This window comes from Cuculus canorus, chromosome 1, assembly GCF_017976375.1.
Source record: "Cuculus canorus isolate bCucCan1 chromosome 1, bCucCan1.pri, whole genome shotgun sequence".
NCBI classification, from domain to species: domain Eukaryota; kingdom Metazoa; phylum Chordata; class Aves; order Cuculiformes; family Cuculidae; genus Cuculus; species Cuculus canorus.
Genome location: NC_071401.1, coordinates 169,411,700 through 169,428,390, shown reverse-complemented (window position 1 = coordinate 169,428,390; position 16,691 = coordinate 169,411,700). Strand labels below are relative to the sequence as shown.

The window sequence follows — 16,691 nt, the reverse complement described above, 5'->3', positions numbered from 1 at the left end:
CCAGATCCTCCCTCCAGCCCTTCTTGTAGATGAATGTAACATCAGACAGCCTCCAGTCCAATGGAACTTCCCCAGTCAGTTAGGACCGCTGGTAGATGATGGAAAGGGGTTTGGCAAGCACCTCAACGCTTCTGATTGTCTCTCTACATGATCTCACTTCATCCCTGTAGTCCTCCCAAGATAGCTGCCCTTCTTCCAAAGCTCATATACTTTTCTCTTTTTTCTGATATCCACCCAGATCTCTCTGCTCAGCCAGGATGGTTTTTTTCCCCGATGGATCATTTTCCAGCACATGGGGATGGTCTGCTCTTGCACCACCAGGATTCCCTTCCTAAAGAGCATCCAGCCCTCTTGAGCTCCTTTGCCCTTAGGAACTGTCTCCCACGGAACTTTATCACCCAGCCTTCCGAACAGTCCAAAGTCTGGCCTCCAGAAGCCCAAGGTGGCCCTTCTACTGACCCCCTTCCTTACTTTTCGTAGAACTGAGAATTCCATCATCTCATGATCAATCACTATGCCCCAGGCATCCTCCAAACATCACATGGCCCACAAAGCCTTCTCTGCTCACAAACAGCAGATCCAGCAGGGCACCTTCCCTCGTCGGCTCACTCACCAGTTGTGTCAGGAAATTGCTCCAGCACTTCAAATCACGACAATGGTTTAGGTGAAATTGTTGCGGATGCTGCCGTCTGCAGGTGTGTTTTTGAAATGAGTGTGAGTTGGAGTGAGAGGAACTGCTTTTCCTGGAGGTGGTCAGCTAGCATGAGATCAACCTGGTGACACAGAGATAACCCCTTGTGGAGGACTAGCAGAGGAAAAAAGAAAGTGCTGTTTTAAAGGAGGAAGATACTGAATACAAGTCATGGCAAAAGGCTTGGGTTTAAAAATAGCAGAGTGGGAGTGGGGAGCTTATCAATCAGTTTATTTCTGATCTGAATTTTGATCAGTATAAGCCTTCAAGCAGATGAATTAATCTACTTTACCAGGAGGTTCATCTTTTCATGCTTGCATCTCTAATATAAATAAAGGCATGGATGCATCCTTTTGAATTTTATTGACCCAAGGCATCCTGATTTCTTTCATTCAACTTTAACCTACATACGTATGTAGTTTAAAAAAAAAAAAAACTATAAAAAAATTAACTACTGGGTGACCCAGGCTCAAAAATCAATTTCAATTCTTTCTATGAATCTCGTGCTGCTCAGCTTTTATTAAACACAATAAAATATCAGTGCTTCGGTAAAATAAAAAATAAAATTAAAAACAGTGTAATTTCCTCGTACATAAAGAACTTGCAGGGTTCCTTGTGTTAAGGATCTAATGAGCTATTCCTTCTCTTCTTGAATAGGAGATAACTCTCCTCTGAATATGTGATAACTTCTGCTGGAAAACTCTCTGAGAAGAATATTTCTGTATTTCGGAATAGAAATTTATGCAGTGCTTTTATTTGCTCCCAAAATCTCATTAGGCTTCTGCTATACAGCATCACCTGAATCAACAGGGTTTATCTCCATCAAGGCTCTAGGAGGAGGAGGGTGTCCCTGGTGTTAACAGCTTGTGGTTCAAGCTATCAGATTGCAATGAGAGCTCCTGTTCTTTGTTTTAGAAATGTTTTGTTACCAGTTTTGGAATACCATTTTGTTGTAAAACCTCGTATTTCATACATAGTGATTTGGCAGTTGGAGTTCATGCTGCCAGCTAATCCTGATTTCTTGCTGTCTGAGCTAGGAAAAAACATAGTGGCAAGCACGGCTTTCACTGGTGTTGTCCTGCCCTTTTGGGGTACTGTCTCCCACAGAGAGACACCCACTGATGGGTGTGAAGTGAAAATTCCCTGCAATAATTCACCCCAAGTAAATGCACTTTACAGTAGTCTCTTTCTCTGGGAACACTGCTGTGGGCAGCGTGGACTGCAAGTGTTGGTATTGCTATATTGTTAAAGACAAAGGTGTTTTCAGCTTCTGTGTCAACATGGTCATTTCTAATCTTTATTTTGGCTTCATCTTAACAGGTATTTCTCCACATTTTTTCTTCATCTGCCTACAAAAGAAGCATGGTATAGCAGCACCAGTCTTGGACGTGGGCAGGTGTGGCCTAATATTTACCCTACCTGTTCTAGCACATCGTCCAGATCATAAAAGAAAGTGTAATGGAAATTCATCAGTCTTTTCCTTGCCTACAATACAAAATTATGTTCTCTAACTTCAGCATGGGACTGAGCAAAGCAGTTAAAGCACCCTACACTGTCTGCTCTCATCCTGCTCTGGATAGGGATGTATGGGTGTAATCCAGACTCCTTTCAATCCCAGCAACAATGACCACCCCATAATGGTGTGACTTTCTTCCAGCCTTGTCCCTCATGGAGAGTTTTGTTAGTGTGATCTACTGCCAGGTGACAACTCTGTTAACTTTTGTTAAACCCTTACATTTTTAGAACAGTTGCATCCCAGTTTATTCTTATTTATTTACCTATTCTTGCTACATAATCTAGCTCCTAGATTTTCGTTTCTATATTCCTGACATGATCTTTGGGAAAAAAAATTCCTGTGGTAATAGATTTAGTTTGGGGTTTTTTTGCCTTTCCATGAAAAGGGTGTGCTCCCTGGGTTCTGTTTGATTGGATGAGTCTGCTGGATATGTTGCTCTTGCTTATTTACAAAAGTAGGGATTTTGGGGGTGGATTTTTGCCTCTATCTGATTGCAACACTGGTCTCCCGTGAGACACTGCTCTTCAGGCTGTTGCATGGTTCGTGTAAGGCTGCTGCACATTCCAGCCTTTCTTGGTCAAAGGACAATTTTGGAGAGAAAGCATGCCGAGGTACACGGTGCATGTCCGAGGAGAATGGCTGGCAGTGCCGTGCCTTACTGGCACAAACACAGTAAGGTGGCTGGGAAAGGAAGCCGTGAGACGGTACATGAAAAACAAACCTGACAATGGGGGATTTGCCTCGGTGGAAGAAGTAAAATTTTACATTCGAAGATGCAAGGGACTTGGCTTGCTGGATCTTGATGACACGGTGGAGGATGCTCTAGAAGACAACGAGTTTGTTGAAGTTGGTAAGCAAGACCTTGAGGAATGCATTGCAGAGTGACTGTGTTGGCATCTGAGTCAGCAAACGGTGGCTTAGTTTGTCTAAAATTGTATCTGAGAGAGCATTTACAATTTTTATGGGAAAACACCAAAATGTCTTAAGAATATTTAGTTTTTAGGAACAGAACTACATAAGGAGTAGAAGATGCAGGATTCTATATAATTCATATGTATATGGTGTCATGTATAATATATGCTTGAGTTGGGGTGCACTGTTTTTTCCTTTAGAGTACCTTGAATAAATACATACTTCCTTGTTATTTTCCTAGAGGAATACAAATATGTCCCGGGCTAATAACTGCAGATTAAAATTCTCATTGCTCTGTACTGTAAGGAATAACAAATGAATTAATATGTGGAATGAAATTTAATCTGTGTTTATTCTCTGTATTTCTTCTAGTTATTGAAGGAGATATAATGTCCCCAGATTTCATACCATCTCAGCCTGAAGGAGTTCATTTGTATCCTTGTTTTAAGCACTTTCTGAAATTTTTGTAATTCCAGATTTGTACTTTTTCTAAATTTCCTGGTTCTTTTAGCGTTCCTTCTTTCTTCAAATATGTTTCCAGCTGTAATCAAACAGTCACTACCTGTGAAATCCTGCTTGCCCTTTATTTTCTTTTATGGCACTTTCAGATACAGCAAATACCGAGAACCAGATCAGGTAGGAATCACCAACGGTTTTATAACTGTGTAATAAATTCTGCTGCTCACCAGAAGGTGCCAAGAGTTGAGCCACTGCAGCATTCACGAGAGCAGGGGCTGTTAGATTCGCTGCGTGTAGGGATTCAATAGAATGTGCCTATTATGTTTTCGTTAGTGAGTTCCTGTCTTACAAATAAATGTGAGTGAGCTTCATGTCTTTGCTGACTTTTCACTAGGGTTTTATTTTTATTATTATTCTATTATTAAGCAACTTTATACATCTATGTATCCCAAACTAAACCATGATTCTTTGGTGTAGTATATTTCTTTAGATGGCAACAGCTTAACAACGGAGGACTTGGTCAATTTAGGAAAGGGTCTCTACAAGATAAAGGTAAAGATTCTGAATGTGGCTAAAAATTACATGTTTATCTTTCTACAATCAAAATTAAATAAGGATGGATAAACTCATATTTAAAATACTTATGTTATAGCTCACACCTGAAGCTGAAGCTAAAGTCAAACAATCACGAGAAGTGATTGAAAGGATTGTGAAGGAACAGACAGGTAAATATTTTTAGCTTTATTAATTGTTTTGAAAACTTGCTCCGGTCCCTTCCTTAACCAGCAGTGTATATTTCTTGCAGTTGTTTATGGAATCACCACCGGGTTTGGGAAGTTTGCCAGGACTGTCATCCCAAACAGTAAGCTGAGGTAAGTTGAATGTGCGGCTTTCTCTGTCGTTTCTTTTCAGGAAAGGATGAAGACAGAGCAGTTTGACCCTGTACGTTTATACTCTGTGGTTAGATCAGAGGGCTGCTTGAGTATTTCCCTCTGTTTTGTGCAAAATAAAACCTGACAAGACTTATTTGACAGTTTCAACATATAATTTTTTGCCATAGGGAGCTTCAAGTGAACTTGGTTCGTTCCCATTCTGCAGGTAATGAGAAATCTCCTGATGTTTCCCTTTCCTGCAGCTGTTGGTAGTAGGTTGGTAACCAAGAGGGTTACTGTTTCAGGTGTGGGGAAACCTTTGAGCCCAGAGAGATCTCGCATGCTGTTGGCGCTGAGAATCAATGTCTTAGCAAAAGGATACAGTGGAATATCCCTAGAAACGCTCCAGCAAGTTATCGAAGCATTTAATGGTAAAAAGATGTTTAAAGAAAATCCCTCTTCCCTCCCCTTTTTTTTTCAATAAGCTCAATCGGTCAAGCTATGACTGTTGGTCTTTTATCTTGGTGGTTGTGAGAGATCAGGACCAGAACTAAATGCAGAAGGGGATTGATTTCTTTATAAACTGGCACAAATTCCAGTCTGCAACAAGAGTATTCCTATTGGTGCCATTGACCATGACTACAGGATATTGCTGTGATCATGCTCATGAGCCAGCTTCTCTGTTTTCCAAGGAGTGTATTGAGAGCAAGCTCTAACAGGAGTCATTTTTGTTTTCTTTCTAGCATCCTGCCTTCCTTATATCCCAGAGAAAGGGACTGTTGGAGCCAGTGGAGACTTGGCCCCGCTCTCTCATCTTGCTCTGGGATTAATTGGAGAGGGAAAGATGTGGTCCCCAAAGAGTGGCTGGGCTGATGCTAAATATGTAAGATTCGTGCAGCTGACTGCCTCTTTTCTGTTTGCTGGCTTGTTTGCCAAATTGTGTGTAGCCTTGAGAGGAAGAGAGCTTTTGCTCAGATTAATAACATTTAAAAGTCTTTGGATTTTTCCTGCCAGTTTGAATAGCGACAAGGGTACCTTTAGTAACTCATGTTCTACCTTGAGGAAGGTGGATCCATGAGATTAGAATAACTGACCTACAGGTCACTGGAGCAGATACAAACATGCAGCACGTTATTAAGCCCTAAAGAAATATCGTGCAATTGTATTGCGATACAAGATTCTGCAGTGACATTATTTAAGACCTGGAGAGAGGGACAGAATATGACCCACCAGTGAAAGAACTATTACTTCATCTTCAGCAACATGAACATTAACGCTGTTCCAACAAACCCAAATTCATCCCTCAAATTCAAAACTTCAAATACTGGAATAACTGGAAATTTATCAGAGGCTGATCTTATAATGGCTTTAAGTGAATACACAGGTTTGGACATTTCATTTTTGATAAATAGGGCTACAAGGAACATATATAGCACTGTCCCTGAAAAGATAGAAGCTTTACAATGGAATTAATTTTTAATAATTGTTATTCTGTCACTAATAGATCAGCAGGTTGATCTAGTGTTGACTATCTCCAAGTCTGGCCCCTCCAAAGTCTCAGGGTATCTTGTTCTGCAGCACCTGTCACTTTTATCCATGAATATTTGTACACCAGATTTATTCATGGATCGATAGTTGTACCATCACTGTAGGCTGGAGAAGTACTGAGAACTACACTAGGAGGGGAGTGGGGGGAAGCAGCCAAGTGTGTCCTGGACCTTCAGGACCAATAGTTACAATTGTACACCTCCTGAGATGTATTACCTCTTCAGTGGGAAAGGTTGAGAGGATTCTAATCAGAATCAAGGTTATACTGTGCCTTCATTTCCCACAAAAGTGATTGTCCTGTAGAATAGACATATAGAGAATAAACCAAATGGGATTCCTACTGTCAGTGGAGATTTTCTACAGAAAGAGTTAGGGAATAATTTATAAAGACATAGTTTATGCCAAGCCAAACCTGCTGTGAGACAAGCTGTAGGCAGAACTACCTTCCCAAGATATTTCCAGCCTTGTCTCCTCTTACTCTCTCCCATCAGCTAATACATGATAGCTGTTAATGGGCTGTGACAGTATCTCACTTCAGTGCTACTACTTTCCAGTGCTACTGGCACTGGGAAATGAGGTGCTAGTTCGGAAGTCCCAGAATACTGTCCTTTATTTAGCCCAGCAAAAAAAGGTATTTTCAATGTTTGTGACATAAAAGTTTGGTTTTTTTCTCCTGTCACTTAAGGAATTTGTTCATATTTTTATTTATGGAAACATTTAAGATGTAAAAATTTTGATGACTGAACTACTGAAGAACATTTTTCATTAATTACCTTGTTATTAAACTCCTTCACAGGTCCTGGAAGCCCATGGTCTGAGACCAATTACCCTGAGACCAAAAGAGGTAATAAAGTATAATGCAGCCAGCACAGTCAATCACTAGTTGCTTTATACTTTAAGCATGACAGGAATTAACAGTCACTTTAAATCAAACTCCAGAAGGACATTAATGAAGTATTATCAGAAGAGGGATTCATCTTTCCTAGTGTCACCCTACTTGACTTGAAATGCCAAACCCAGACTTAACGTTTTGATTGGCTTTGTGGAGAGAGAGACAGGCACCTTCAGAAAACACTTTATATCATCCTGAAAGTGGCTACCTGAGAAGCCCTCTCAAGGGACTTATCTGCCCTTTGACCTTAATAATAGAAGCTCAGATGACTGACTCGAACCACGTATCTGACTTATGGATCATTAAAACTAGGTGAAATGAAACTCACTGTAAATACTAAAGTTTGAATAGGAACACAACAGATTTGAGGGCTGTGAAGCTCTCCAATAAGTAGCTGTAAAACACCACCAGGAGCAGGAAGCCAAATTCAGTGTCTCCTAAAGGCAAATGGAAGGCTTCCATTGGCTTCATGTTTGTTTAGAAGAAACCTGAAGCTAGTTTTAACTGAACCTAACAAACCTTTTAAAGCAGTTATTACTTCTATTGTTGTTTTAATTCTCCATTTCCTCATTGCGATTGAGTTTTGTACCTGCCATGCTCATAACTTCTTTGGTTTAACAAATAACTTGAGAAGAAATTAATAGAAATAGCATTCCACTTCTAAAGGACTGGAAAAGAGTAAGTATTTCCTATACTTTTCCTGCTAAAGCTTGAAATAGCATGAAATTAACGTCTTACTTGGAAATACTGGAGCTCCTGAATGAGTAGGGTCATGAACACTGACAATTTATACCCAGTCAGTGTGTTCTTTTTGGGATTTCATGATGATGCAGTAAACTGAGCAAAGTTCTTTAACTCATTCACATGAGAAGGAGAATTATCACAGAATTGGGAGATGATCACAGTGTGTGGAATAGTTATAATTAATTTGCTTAATGTTTCTCTCTTTGAAGGGTCTGGCTCTCATCAATGGGACACAAATGATCACCTCGCTGGGATGTGAAGCAGTTGAAAGAGCCAGTGCTATAGCTAGACAAGCTGACATAATTGCTGCCCTGACACTTGAAGTCTTGAAGGGTACAACAAGGGCCTTTGACACTGGTGGGTACTGGTGATTTCTTGTCTGTTTGCTTAACATTTGTTGACAAGAGAGGCAAAACCTAACAGTCTAACTTGTTTTACTAGATATCCATGCAGTGCGCCCACATCGAGGGCAGGTTGAAGTGGCATTTCGGTTCAGGTCCCTTCTAGATTCTGACCATCACCCATCAGAAATAGCAGGTGAACAATCTTAACCATCACCCTTCAGGTTATCAGGACAGGCTGGGTCCTTCAACAGTAGCCCAGGTGCTTTTGTATGAGGAATGTTTGGCTTTTTCCTCCCTTGTTCCTTCTAGAGAGCCATAGATTCTGTGACCGAGTTCAGGATGCATACACAATGCGCTGCTGCCCTCAGGTAAAAACTGACTTTTATTTCCTTTCATAGCACTAGATAAATGATGGTTAGGTTCCCACCTCGGAAATAGTGTCACTTATGCGCTGCCTGACTCCATTAGAAGAAGAGGTGTTATTTTGCTTCTTCCTCATATCAAAGTTAGTATTAATGAAGACAAGTAATTCATTGATCCCATACGTGCACCCATCAGGCAGCATCTAACATGCCGTGTTCAGATCTGAGAGAGGCCAAGTGTCAGAAGCAGGAGGAAGATGGTAGTTTTCCATCCTTGCAGGCATTGTAGGGCATTTCTTCTGCTTTGATGCTAAGACTGTGAGCTGGGGAAAGGTGTTTCCAGGAGCAGACAGAGTCAGAGGCTGTTCATCTACTTGTAGTATCTCAAACATACTGGAAGAACGTGATCTCATGAGTTTTAACACGAGCAAAGCCATTAGATCAGTGGGATTAATGAAAATGAAATAATGAGAGATTTTGTTTACTCTGGGGTCTTTTGAAGGTTGCTTCTTCCCTAATGACACTTCTGCCACTGAATATGTATCTTATTTCCATTTAGAGTAAAACAACTCAAACAAGTAGAGAGTGATATATTCAGATCACGCTTTTGGCAATATTGCCATAATAAGAGTAAATATAGTCTTTTGTGCGTCTAGGATGGGCAGTGTCACAGTGATGCTCCTGATTTTAACAGCAGATCCAAGACCATCCTCGTAGATGGTAGAGACTGGGATAATGGGAAAGAAAGTTCCCGCAGCTTGATCAGCACCCCGAAGATGAACTAAATGTAGACACTAAACTCAGGATCTAATGGCTTTTGTTCTAGGTCCACGGAGTTGTAAATGATACAATTGCTTTCGTGAAGGACATCATGATGACTGAAATCAATAGTGCCACAGACAACCCTGTATCTTTTTGATTATTTCTATGAAAAATTTTGCTTGGCCTTTTTGATCTTTCTATTCTAAAAAATAATTTGCATAGGATGCAAAGTCATAATTTACTTCGATCAATAACTAGTGTTATTTGCGGCAGCAACCTCTCCTCCTTTCTCTATGTTTGCATTGATGCATGCAAGTATGTGTTGGTCAAGGAAAGCATGTGTGCATAAGATATAGCGCATATTAAATGCATATAGATGAGGTTCTGTATGTTTATATTGAATATGTAGACAGAAAAAACTTGGCAACCAAACGGACTTGGATGATAACATTTTGTGTGAAACATCTGGTGATGCAGCATGAGTGAAACCTGCACTCCAGAGCAAGATTTGTACTCAGTCAGGGAAGGCAAACAAAACAGCCATGGCCTGTAAGCTTCTTCATGGATCTGCCTGGTAAACTGTGCAAAGTTCTTGCACTGGCACTGAGCAAGGCTGGATTCCCCTCAGAAGTATGAAGATGCTGTATATAACATCACATCAGTAGCTGGTAAGCATTACCACTTGTAACCTGTCTAAAATTATATCTACCCTGGGGACAATCTGCCAAGCAAGCACTGGAGAAACTATACCAGGATCCAAAGACATACATTTGTTTGCACAGAAATTGTCCCCCATCTCATCCACCCACCATCACCACCCCGAGTCACTGATCAAAGAGCTCATTTCATGCAGTGTTTGAAAAACACATGTCCAAACTATATCTACAAGTTTTGAGAATTGAGACTGCATCTTCAGTGTGAAAAGTAAACACGCGGATGTAATATAATGTGTTTACAAATAAAAGCCTATTAGCGCAAACTTTCCTTCAGTTATGATATTCCTATTACTGACAGATATCTGTGATGTAAACTGTATTTCACTCATGTCTATGCCTTAACTTCTCCTTTGAGATGGTGTTTGCTGAAAGAACAGAGACTATTTCTGGAGGAAATTTTCACGGTGAATATCCTGCAAAGGTAATTAAAATTTTGGAGGAAGGCAAAAAAATTTAGTTTCTGTTACTTTATGTTTGTTGGTTTGTTTTTTTTCTGTCACCTGGTTTAATAAGATTTTCTTTCATAGGCTCTGGACTATTTGGCAATTGGTGTGCATGAACTTGCTGCAATTAGTGAAAGACGAATTGAAAGGCTCTGCAACCCCTCACTCAGTGAATTGCCTGCATTTTTAGTCACTGAAGGAGGTCTGAACTCTGGCTTCATGATTGCACACTGCACAGCAGCTGCCCTGGGTGAGTGCTAGAGCAACATCGTCAAAAGAGCAAGCTAGAAAAACCATTTTATATCAAGGCAGTTGTAATTTGATAGCAGATACAAAGCCATCTCACTTCTGGTTTTCATCTCTTCTCCGCGTGCTTTTTGCTGGCTGGGCTCAAAGTTTGAGCATTGAGTGCAGCTGTGATTATTTCAGCTCAAGGTTCTTTATTCTGCACTGATCCATGGGCATGTTTAGTACTCTAAGCATGTAAACCCTTAGGTGGACTCTGATGGGAACACCTGCCTGCTTGCATCTTTGTGGGATGGGCAGTGCTCTGCTTTACAGTCACCGTCGGAGCTCTGGTTGAAATCCGTGACAGGGATGTACCCAGGAGCCTGCAAATCAGCTCAGATAGGGCTGTAATTAACAGCAAACACTTCAGGCAACAGACACACATCTGTCTGAGCACTCTGCTGCGCCTAGAACCTCTGCTTTAGTAGTTATGGTGTGTAAGTAGGGGATACCTCTATTCCTCACTTCTCACCAGCACAGAGACACCATTTGTCTCAAAGCTTGGCATGATACCTTTAGTACTCACAGTCTCCATTTGACAACAAGGTCTGTACATCAGTATCAGACTCCACAGCCCTCGGGGACTGAAGTTCCCAAAGGTAGTTATCAGAGGAGCACACTAAAAGTAAGCATTAATACATTTTTCCTCTAGCACTTGTGACTAAGTTAACAAGAAGCCTGTTGGCCACTGGGATACTACAGTTCATAGTATCAGGAAAGCACGAGCCAATGTAGAGGTGAACAGGCTATGAAGAGAGAGTAAATTATAAGAGATGTAAACAGACAAAAGAACAGAGGCTGTCAGATAAACGTGTAGATAAACATCCTGGAGAAAAAAAAAGTCAATTAACTGCATTGATGTAATAATGAAGACCTGCCCAGAAGCTGTTTGGGGAGTGGAACTGGAAAGGAGCTGAAGTGCCTGTCCACTTGTTCAAAGGCTGGAAACTTCTCCTTTTGCCTGGGCAGAGTTTGGGATGACTCCAGGCCTTACTTGTTACTTGGCTTCAGATTTCACAGCTCACTTCTGCAATCTGGAGCAAGAGATTCTGGAGTGTTCATGGTGTCTGCTGCAGAGAATGAAAATGACAGCCCTACCTCCTAACTCATTGCTGCACCGACACCAGGAGTCCCTGGGTTAAAAACATCTGGTCAAAATAGCCAGGAATTTATCTAAAAGCAAAGTTTGTGCTCTTTTAATTCTAACAAGATATTACTAATACTTTTAAAGTCATTCGCCAGTTTCTAAGTTGTTTGTGTACCAGCTAATGTTGTTTACTCCTATGGTTAATAGATAAAGCTGCAAAAAAAATTGCAGACGTTTCACAATGCTGCTGGATGTGTCTCTCCCTTCTTCTCTGGTGACGCTGTCCCTGCCAGCCCAAACTGTTTTCAGTAGCCACATGCATCCTCTCCAAGACCTATTGTTGCCTGTCTGAGCATGCCAGCTGAGCTCTGGCCCTGGACTGTGTCACTCCAGCCTGTTTGCAGTTGGTGTCACCACCTCTCTATTGCTCTTGTTGCTTTTCTGAAGGTCCTGGTTTGGTGAGGGTATTACACAGTGTCCTGCTGGGCTTCAGAAAGAAAAGATCTGCAGGCAGCCAGAGCACTGCGAATGCAGACTTGGTCTCTTCCATTCTAAAGAGAAATTCTTGAACTCAAATTGTCATTGGTTGGTGCCTACAGCTTTCCTGCAGCCAAATTCCCCTCAGTCGTGGGTGCAGCTTGAGAGACTTACAGCAAACCTTGCACCCGGCTTTCAAAGCTGGAGCAACCAAGCCTCGGTGGAGAGAGAGTGCTTGGAGAAGGGATGTGGGCAGCCTGGTGGCAAGGCAAGGAGAGTGGGAGAGGATTTGTATTGTGCTCCAATATATTCCTGGAGCAAGTTCTGCAAGTGCCTCAGCTTTGATGAGAAGGGACCAGATGCTGTTCTCTAGCTCTCCTCTTGAAACCAGCGGAGGGGCAGGCAGTAACTGTGACCAAAAACAGAGGGCATCAGAATTGCCTTGGATTGACAGGCAAGGCTTGTATTTCAATTATGCTGTCCGCTCTTTTTCTTCAGTTTCCATCAGGCCTTTGAGACAGAGCCACCCAATCTCAAGGTGGGGGATGAGTGAGCAATCTTTCTATATTTGGTTACTATTTGCATCAGAAGACTGATATTGCTTACTGTTCTCAGAGGCAATAGTAGTTTTCAAGGTGTTTATTACAAATTATTCAATCCAACTAAAAGATTGATGCAATCTCAGGAGAGGAGTGATATTTGGATTCTCCACTGTGACCTGAGATGCAGACAAGCTCTTTGATCCAGGATGGCCATTCCTTCTGGTGCTTCTTGCACGTTTTCTCCTACATTCATTGCACTGGATTTTTGCAGTTTCTGAGAACAAAGCCTTGTGCCACCCCTCTTCTGTGGATTCTCTCTCAACGAGTGCTGCTACAGAGGATCACGTGTCCATGGGAGGATGGGCTGCAAGAAAAGCTTTGAGAGTTATTGAACATGTGGAACAAGGTAAAATTAAAATGCTAGTTTTCAGACAAAGTTTCTGTATATAACTATTATAGATTAAGATATTAGTGCCATTCTTTATAGATGTATTTTAAGAAAATAGAGTTAATGCATCTGAATGAACTATCTAAAAATATTACATTAAGTACATATTTTACAAGCATTTGGATCTTTCTAACAGGCTCTTGCAAGTTTCATAGGTAAAATTCACTATTATAGCTCAGATCCCTGTCTTCTTCTCGGTCCTGAAGAAGTTCTCTGGCTTATGCTGACCATTACTTTGGGTATTCAAGATGCCCTGGAAGAGATTTTTATGGATTTAAAACTTTGATAACTAGGAGTTCCAGGGATGCTGAAATGTCTGTATGCAGACTATCCAAAATCTTCTTGCAAAAATGCTGGATGATAGCCCTAGCACCATCAATAAAATGATCCTGTTGCTGGGCTGCCTCTCTGGATTGTGTGCATCCACTGGTCTTTTCACATTACCTGAAAACATATCAGGTTAGCCAGAACAAATTCCGCAGATAGCTTTATAAGGGAAACCTCACCTTAAGCTGCCAAAACCCCCTTTTGCTGTTTTGATTTCCCAGTTCTGGCTATTGAGCTGCTTGCAGCCTGCCAAGGCATTGAATTCCTACGCCCTCTGAGAACGACAACCCCATTGGAGAAGGTCTACGACCTTGTGCGCAGTGTTGTGAGGTAAGATCAGATAAATGCTTCCCCCAGAGGTTATCCATCTGGAGAACAGCTGCTGGTGGCAATGGTTAATGTTTGGCCAATGTTCGTCATGTGTCTCATTACAGGCCTTGGATGAAGGATCGCTTCATGGCCCCAGACATTGAAGCAGCTCACAGACTGCTTGTGGAGCAGAAGGCGAGTGTTGACTTTCAGCATATGCAGTAGGATTGTCCCCACCATGCATTCACTGGATGGCCTCCTGAAAGCACTCCCCCGCGTGGAGCAAACTCACCAGATTTTCTGAGATTTGGTTTTCCTTAGTTTTAGTGGGATAGATTTAGAAATCAGTTCTTATCACCATCCAGATGGTGATCCTTATTCCTGGGACAGTGAGTGTTCCCCAGGCTTGAGGTCCTTGGGTACGGTCTGGAGCTATACATGGACATGGATGAAGGATTAGCAGTGGTGAAATGTGTTAACCTGGAACGTAGTTTTGTACACATATGGGATCTGTCTATTTTATTTGTTTGTAAAATATAAGTAACAGAAGAACTGAGGAGACTAAGCAAATGGGAGAAGAAAAATCTCTGGGTTTTTTGTCTCATCACACTTACAGGAGAAGAGACAAAGGAGATTTTAGAACATTTTCCTATTCTGCCTTAAACCCCAGCTGCCATCCTTTCCCTTCTTCTTTGTCTGTGCCAGCTGTCATTTTGCTCCCCCAGCCCTTTCACGACCAAGTGGTTTTGTAGCAAGTGACAGCAACCCTCTCCCAACTATTGCACACAGAGCTTTAACCTCATAACAAGACAAGAGCCATTTTCACCCTGAATCCTTTTAGCTTGTCCCCACAGAGCTATCTCTTATCCCATCCCATCAACTCCATCCACAAGCTCTTCCCTGCATCTCACTCTGGCTGCCTCTCTGGTTCTGCTGACTGTGTACAGCATGTCTATGTAGGTCGTAATGCTCACTCCCATCCCAGTAACTTTTCTACAGGTTTTCCTGAACTTGTGTGTTATGTCTTACCTGACCTTCTGGTTTTCTCTGACTCTGCTGTTTCACTTTCTTGTTTCGCAGGTGTGGGAAGTGGCTAAACCTTACATTGAAAAGTACAGGAGGGAACACATCCCTGAATCAAGACCCATTTCACCAACAGCTTTCTCCCTTGGATTGCTGGAAGTGAATACGGGTGTTGGTCATGACCACAGGCATCAGGATGAACTTTAAGAACTGCGGTTCTCTGGCAGAGAGCAGATCCTTTCTAGGACCTTTCCTGAGGGTGGCCATTCTTCTGTAACTCAGTGTGGACCCAAAAGACCTGACTGTCTAGCTCACAAGTCAGAAATGACTCACTAGTTTCCTTACATGTGAAAGACATCTTTGTCATCGTAGTGTGGTTTTTGACTGAATTTCCTGCACTTCCAAACAAAGAACATTCAGCCTCTGCTGACATCAGTGGGTGTTTTATACAGCGCCTCCTGTTTTTGTTTTGTCAGCTCTTTGCTTGTTTTCTCTTCATCTATGCCAATGATACCAAACAGCTTAAGTCTGATATTCTCAGCCTCTTTTTTTTTCTTTTGGGTAACTGCTATGGTCCTTTTCATGCTGCCACAAGCAAAATCATCTTTACAATTAACTCTCCTCTCTTTTGCCGATCATATGCAAGGTCCAGGTTCTTGTATAACAAGAGCACTTTTAGAGCAGGTGTGTCACAAATCAGAAAAGCTATGTGCCTAAAAGTGTGCTATGGAGATCATTACTCAGACCAAATATATTGTATCCTGGTGATGGACCACACTTAATGCAGATTTCCAAGAGCTACGGGCTCACACCTGCAAGAAATAAACTGCAATAAACTGAGACTTCACACACTTCACATACTTCAATCTATTTTCTTGCCATGTGTGATGATGGAAGTGTAAAGGAAAGGCTTAATTTGGAAATAAGGAGGATGGGTGGAACAGGAGCCAAGAAAGGGGGAGGAGGAGGTCTAGGAGTGGTAGAATAGGATGTGCTGAAACAATAGCACCAGGATCCACACTTCCATGGCTCACAGGGTATCAGCCTGGCTTCCAAGGGCCCTGTCCACACAGAGGGGCTCGTGTTTTAGCTTGTTCTGAGTTATAATACTGGCTGCTGGCACAGGCTTTCTTTTGCAAGGGAAGACTCAGGACTCAGACATCACATCATGGCACAATGATGACATATAAAGACAGGTTAAAACCCACCAGCCTTGGTGCTCCTGATCTGATACCTGCAGCTGTGAGGGCTTCAGCAGGAGCTGGAAATCTTCCCAGGCTATCAGCTGAGATGCAAGGGCTAGCCAAAGCACTAGTGAGTCTACGTTTGAGGGGCGCTGTGTTATATGTACCCCAAGGAAAGGACTCCTGCCTGTTCGCAAGCTAACAAGGAGACAACTAACCTGGCCAGAAGATCTGGGAACTATGGTACTCACCCATAGCACGTGAGCTCACAGTTCATCTCCTTCCTTCTGCAGCCGATTTGCAGCATCTCTGGCCTCTGTCTCTCCCTCACGTGCCAAGTAAGTTCCTACCCTTTCAGCTTTGGGCTGTCTGTAGCAGGTATATCTCAATCTCTCCCTGAAGCTGTTCCATTTCTTATGAAATTCATTATTAATTGAAATCAAGTGTGAGAACAACCGGCTAGGCTTCTGCCTTGTAGGGTAAACCATTTCCCTTCAACCTCATGGTACGGCTAAACAACAGTTCCTTCAGCAGCAAATCTGGAAGAAGTTCCTATCAACTGTGCTGTTACCGATGTCTTCTCCTTGCTGCTGCCGGAGCCGGCATAGTGAACATCATCACAAAGTGAGCTGTGTTAAAAATGAGCAACCCAAAATCTTTCTGTGTTTCAGTGTGTTGTGCCTTCCCTGCCAGCTGCGGTGATAACTGCAAACTGTGCAACAGCACGACCACGTGCTCACCCATG

General features: G+C 42.1%; 1 protein-coding gene across 1 annotated transcript; it reads left to right on the top strand.

The window, feature by feature from the left end:
• Positions 1 to 2,694: 2,694 nt before the first annotated feature.
• Positions 2,695 to 15,631, top strand: HAL (histidine ammonia-lyase). Its single transcript, XM_009556266.2, has 20 exons — positions 2,695 to 3,057; positions 3,492 to 3,552; positions 3,728 to 3,755; positions 4,056 to 4,130; positions 4,231 to 4,303; positions 4,384 to 4,450; positions 4,639 to 4,676; positions 4,756 to 4,881; positions 5,194 to 5,333; positions 6,795 to 6,842; positions 7,844 to 7,991; positions 8,076 to 8,171; positions 8,288 to 8,346; positions 9,167 to 9,247; positions 10,174 to 10,239; positions 10,346 to 10,511; positions 12,927 to 13,061; positions 13,652 to 13,760; positions 13,865 to 13,934; positions 14,820 to 15,631. The coding sequence occupies exons 1-20, from the start codon at positions 2,811 to 2,813 to the stop codon at positions 14,967 to 14,969; spliced, it is 1,983 nt and encodes a 660-aa protein (XP_009554561.2). The 5' UTR covers positions 2,695 to 2,810; the 3' UTR covers positions 14,970 to 15,631.
• Positions 15,632 to 16,691: the final 1,060 nt, after the last annotated feature.

Excerpts from the sequence above, each read along its gene's own strand:
- HAL (XM_009556266.2), top strand. The coding sequence starts at position 2,811 with ATGCCGAGGTACACGGTGCATGTCCGAGGAGAATGGCTGGCAGTGCCG. Across the intron at positions 4,304-4,383 it reads GATTGTGAAGGAACAGACAG|TTGTTTATGGAATCACCACC; the intron begins GTAAATATTTTT and ends TATTTCTTGCAG. Across the intron at positions 9,248-10,173 it reads ATAGTGCCACAGACAACCCT|ATGGTGTTTGCTGAAAGAAC; the intron begins GTATCTTTTTGA and ends TTCTCCTTTGAG.